Consider the following 4,985-nt stretch of genomic DNA (forward strand, 5'->3'; position numbering starts at 1 on the left):
AGTCTCCAGGGAGTCCTGTTAAAAAGAATTTATTCAGCAGGTCAGGCAGCAATTTTCCCTAGAGACCGTTCTGAAAAAACTTCCCAGAGCAAGTAACTGGGGAAAGCTAGAGAGGAGGAGGAGGTTATCATTAAACTGACCTGGGCCACAGCGGCCGGGAAGGCGGATCAAACTTGGGTCTCTTCCTGCTCGGATGGACCAGCCCTTATTCCCTTTCCCATAGCGGCGCAACCAATAACCAGAGTGTTCTCAGCGCTTGGATCTAATTCGGTGAGTTTTTATTGTAGAAATGTGGCTCATGGAGATGTGAGATGCTGATCCCCACAGTCGCGCCCTGCAAGTGAGACTGCACCTCTCCACCGAACCCCTCTCCATCTCTGCCCGCAGAAGGAATTGGCTATTTGGACTTAGGCGGGACCCACTGAAACTCGGGCGTCGTGTCATTTCCCTAAGGGGACGCGGTTCTCTATGGTTCTCTCTCATCATTCCAAGGTCCGGCTGAGTTCACGCTCAGTGCCAAGGAGCAAGAAATGCGGTAGCATCTTTGGGGAGACAGCCACAGGGCCAGGGAGTCGGGACGGGCAGCTCCTGGCTAGTTGTGCGCTGGCGGTTCCTGCCCCTTCCGTGGCAAAGTAAGGAATTCAACCCGTGGCAGGCAAGGCTTCTGAGCCCAGGTGGCACACTGTCTTTCAGGATGGTTCCCCGACTGGACCCTCTGTTTAGGGGAAGAAAGACAGCCTTTCAGGTACTGAGCTAGGGATCCTGTGCAGCCTCCTAACGTCTCCATCCCTTTTTACTTTCCGGTTGCCTATCTACGTGGGAAAAGGTCTGAGCAAAGTGTTTCCAGGGACCAGCAACCTCCGATGTCAATCCCGTTCTGCCCGGTTCATGCTGGAGTGTCTTGGGGAGGCCAGGACGCGGCACCCGGCGGCCTTGGCTTAGTTCAAAGCTACACCGGCCGCGTCTTCCAGGGAGCACGGGCGTCGCGCAGCGAACGGTCGTGGGGCAGCGCGGCGAAGGCCGAGTGGCGCAGCTGGCAGCCGATGAAGAGGACGACCAGCGCCACGGAAAGCAGCAGCAGGAAGAAGAGCAGCAGGTAGGTGGGCAGGTCAGGCTTTGTGGCGGTGCCATCCCTCATACCGCGCGCGGTGGCCAGCTCCAGAGGCAAAGCGCCCTCTGCCTTGACGGTGGCTCCTGGAGCCAGAGCACCACCGACCGCCGCCTCCGGGCCGCCCGTGGCGTTGAACACGTCTCCGTACATGGCCCGCGGGTCCCGGCGACCCCAGTAGGACCTCCTCACTTGGCCTCGCGCTGACCTGAGCTAGCCAGCGCTTCCATGGAGCCCTCCTCCCGCCCTGCGCGCAACTGACCGGGAGAGTCGGTGCCTTCCGACCAGAGGGGAAAGCACAGATCCCGGGACCCTCCGCTCACTCTCCTAGGTGTTCGTCTGCCTTTGCCACGCCGCGGTGGACCTCTGCCCTCGGAGCTGCACAGCTCCGTGCCTGCGCCCTTCAAGCTTTCCCTGTTTATCGCTGTTGCCAGCAAGAGAGAGGTCCCAAGTCTCTGACTGTCTCACGGTTTCACAGCCGCTCTCTCGGCTCCTACCCTCAGCTTGGGGGAGCTCCGGGTTCCAGGCGCGCGTCTGGGCTGCAGCGACTGTGAGAGGTGCTGAGTGAGTGCTGCCGAAGCTCCGCACTGGACGCAGAGTGCACCGAGGGCGGGTGGCGCGGAGTCCTCCGAGTCAGTCCTCTGGCGCTGGCGCCACCGCCGCGGCAGCTATCAAGGCAGTCCTGCAGTCCCGGGTCCTTGTGGAGACTTCCCGGTGTGTGTGGCCAGCTTGTCCTCACTTCCTCTGGCTGCTAGGCTCCTGTTTGAGCTGGAGATAGCTCTGAGGCAGCTCTGGGCGCGCTTTGGTCCTGGGCGGGGGGAGGGGGCGGGATTGGTGGGGGCTGCCCCTTGGGAGAAGCTGCGAACCAATGAGGGCGAGGAAGGACACGGCTGTGACTGCCCACTGCCCGCCTCACAACACTCAGGAGCTGAGGATACCAAAAAGCAAGAAAGCTGAGCTGGGGCGGGGGAGGGTTGGTGCGGGGGCAGAGGGGGGCCCTCTAGCAAGCGCGCCCATAGGGTCACAGAAAGATGGAGGGTCAAAGACACAGCTACAGACCTACGAACAGAGCCACAGGGAAAACAGACAGTTGAGCGATGCAAACTCAGAAACAAGGTTTAGCAGAGCATGGACACCAGCCAGTTTGGGTGAAGCCCCCACTGGCTGCTGGATAGCTTAGGCAGGGCACACCCGAGTAAAGGCACAGACTTTTGTTCAAACTGGAGCCTGTGGGTAAGTGTGCTTCTCCACTAGGAGCTCACTTGCTCAACAGCATTTGCAGTCCTGCTAAAAAATAGAGGGGTAAGAGGAGTGGCCATGACCCACCCACTTTGGGAAGCCCTGGAAAGGACTGGTGGCCAGGACAGAGGTGAGCAGTCAGTTGGACTGGGAGTGGGGAAGTCCCCTTTTCCAGGACTCCAGACTCCTCACTTCCTGCTAGAAACTTTCTAAACCCCCAGCCAGAAGGTGAACCCTGTCCTGGTCCACCATGGATCCTGTGCTTCTTCTTTGTAAGCCCTGGAGATCATTGTCCAGCAAGATCAAAACCGGAGGCAGCAGGTAAGAAGCCTAAGGAACCAATCTAAAGGAGACTCTTGCTCTCAGGTTCTTGCAAGGTCAGGGTCAGGAGCAGGTATCTCCTTCAGGTTTACACCCTAGATGTCCCATGCCTCACTGTAATCATAGCCCTGTTGCCTGGTCACTTGTCTGAGACCCTCACTGGATCAGCCAAGTTCACATCTGTGTCTCTCTACCCCTTTCTTCTTCCTCTAGGGAAAGTACCTGGGGAGAGCTTGGTGACATTCCCTGAATGATGAAGAGATGAATTACTTATTCCCCTCTCCCCTCTGCATTTTGTGCCAGGTCACCAGTACAGTAAGAACCACCAAGTTGTTCCAGGCCACAGCTCATCCTCACAAATCCCTGTGATACCCAGAAGATACCTCCGTGAGCTCTTCATCTGTCTTTAAAACTGTGGTCCCAAGTACTGACTTTAGAGTGTTTGGCTGCTGAACAAGATGCAAAAAAATTGCTCCAAGAGGCTCTTTGTAGTGTTTTCCATTTAATTCCATGGGTAGGTCCCTGAGGGCCTCCCCAACCAGGGAGGCATTACAAGGAGGGTAGGACCCAGAAGAACTCATCATGGCCCCATCTGCTCAGTCACCAACCCAGACAGAGCCTACCTTGGTCCTGGGAAGCTGCTGGCTCTACTCTTGGCTACTGCTTAGGTCAACACCTCATTTTTGGAATGGGAAACTGGCTCTGAGAGGGGACAGGCCTTATCCTTATTAGCACAGGACAGTTACCATGTAACACTGATGTGGTAGCAGCAATAGTTATGGGCAGGAGTCCCTTTCTCTAAAGATCTGACCTATTTAGACACTCAAACAGCAGGATCCTACAGGAAATTTTGTAAAACCAGAGCAGGCCTCATTGGCTCTTTCAACAATGGGGAGCAATAGTATATGGGCCATATATGGAAAAGGATTACAAACTGTCAGTGACTTCTGGGTCCTAGTTTGAATGCAGAGCTTGAGTAGCTTGGTTTGGGGGTTGGCCTGGATTTTTCTCCTGGAGTCTATATGGGGAGTAACAAGGCCCTTTTCCCTACTTCTTTTCAACTCCATCCATGATACCCAGATAAGAACTGGATGGCACAGTTGGAAGGTCCAGATGGAACCTGTGCAGTCCTCAACTCATTGTGGACTATTGAACAAGGAGTGAAGGTAGTTGACTTCCGGTCCTGCTCTGGAACAAGCTGTGATCATCCAGGAAATGATTGTGGAACAGGGAATCTGCAGAGGATTTGGTGTAGATGGGCATCCCTGCAGTTCCACAATCTCTGAGCCTGGGGGTTCCTAACACTGCTCATTGCTTCCCCACAGCTTCTTTTCATCCCCATGCTGCATCCGGGAATGGAGGAGCTGAGGCTTGAACCTGGGCTTCCCCAGTTCTAGAGTCCATGCACTTGACCACTATGATGAAGCCTCCCATGAAGGAGCAGTTCTGGTAGATGCTATTCATGACCCTTTTACCATAAGCAGAGCACCAGGCTTCAGAATTCATCTTTTCCCCTATAGCAGCCTGTGAAGGCACTGCTATCATTCCCACTTTCCCCAGGAGGAAGCTGGAACCCCAAGAAGTGGTGTTACTTGGAAAGCTCATGGAGTTGGGTGGTGGAGCAAGCAAGCCACAAACTCGCAGCCTGTGCTCATTCACTCAGTCTTAGCTGCTTTTTCTCCTGAGGAAGAATGTGTGGTCAAAATGCCTTTTCTCTTGGCAAAGTTGGAGGAATTTGGAGGGGTGGTGTCTTTTGGTCCTGAAGTAGGGAGGGCACGATTTCTTTTTTGAAAGATATTCAGAGCCCTGAGAGGGCAGTCACGTTCCCTACACATCCCTGGCAGGAAATTAAACAAGGCCAGTACTGAGTAAATGCAGAGATGAAGTTTACACAGCTTTTTATACAAACCAAGCGACCTTCCATTAAGGGAGCATTGTGTACTCATACATTTAAGTCTTTGGAAAGATTATAAAAGGGGGCTCAGAGGTCAGCTTTGACAGGCAGAGGTCACAGGCCTGGGACCTTAGAGCCACCTCTTTCCCATTACGTAGTTGTTGAGTGACACACACGTGCCTTCCTAGTCTGCCTGTCTGAGAGAAGCCCAGGGAAGCAAGGCAAGGGCGCTTTCCTGCCACATGAGAGCCATTTGGCAGCTGTTGAGTGGAAACTTTGGAGACAGACAGGGAGCATTGGAGCCCCAGGATTTTGTAAACTGTGCTTCATGGGCCTGTGGTATTCAGTACAGCCATTTCAGTTTCTTCCCCCATGCTCTGGGAGTTAAACCACTGATTGTCACACAGAGGCTGAGACTGAAGG

General features: G+C 54.4%; 1 protein-coding gene across 1 annotated transcript; it reads right to left on the minus strand.

Moving 5' to 3' along the window:
* Positions 1-515: 515 nt before the first annotated feature.
* SMIM32 (small integral membrane protein 32) lies at positions 516-1,885 on the minus strand. Its single transcript, XM_081295892.1, has one exon. It carries the CDS (start codon positions 1,259-1,261, stop codon positions 950-952), a length of 312 nt encoding a protein of 103 aa, XP_081152018.1. The 5' UTR covers positions 1,262-1,885; the 3' UTR covers positions 516-949.
* Between the last annotated feature and the right edge of the window lie 3,100 nt (positions 1,886-4,985).

Source organism: Spermophilus citellus (genome assembly GCF_964194105.1).
Source record: "Spermophilus citellus genome assembly, chromosome: 1".
NCBI lineage: Eukaryota > Metazoa > Chordata > Mammalia > Rodentia > Sciuridae > Spermophilus > Spermophilus citellus.

Coding starts and splice junctions, on each gene's coding strand:
- SMIM32 (XM_081295892.1), bottom strand. CDS start 1,261: ATGTACGGAGACGTGTTCAACGCCACGGGCGGCCCGGAGGCGGCGGTC.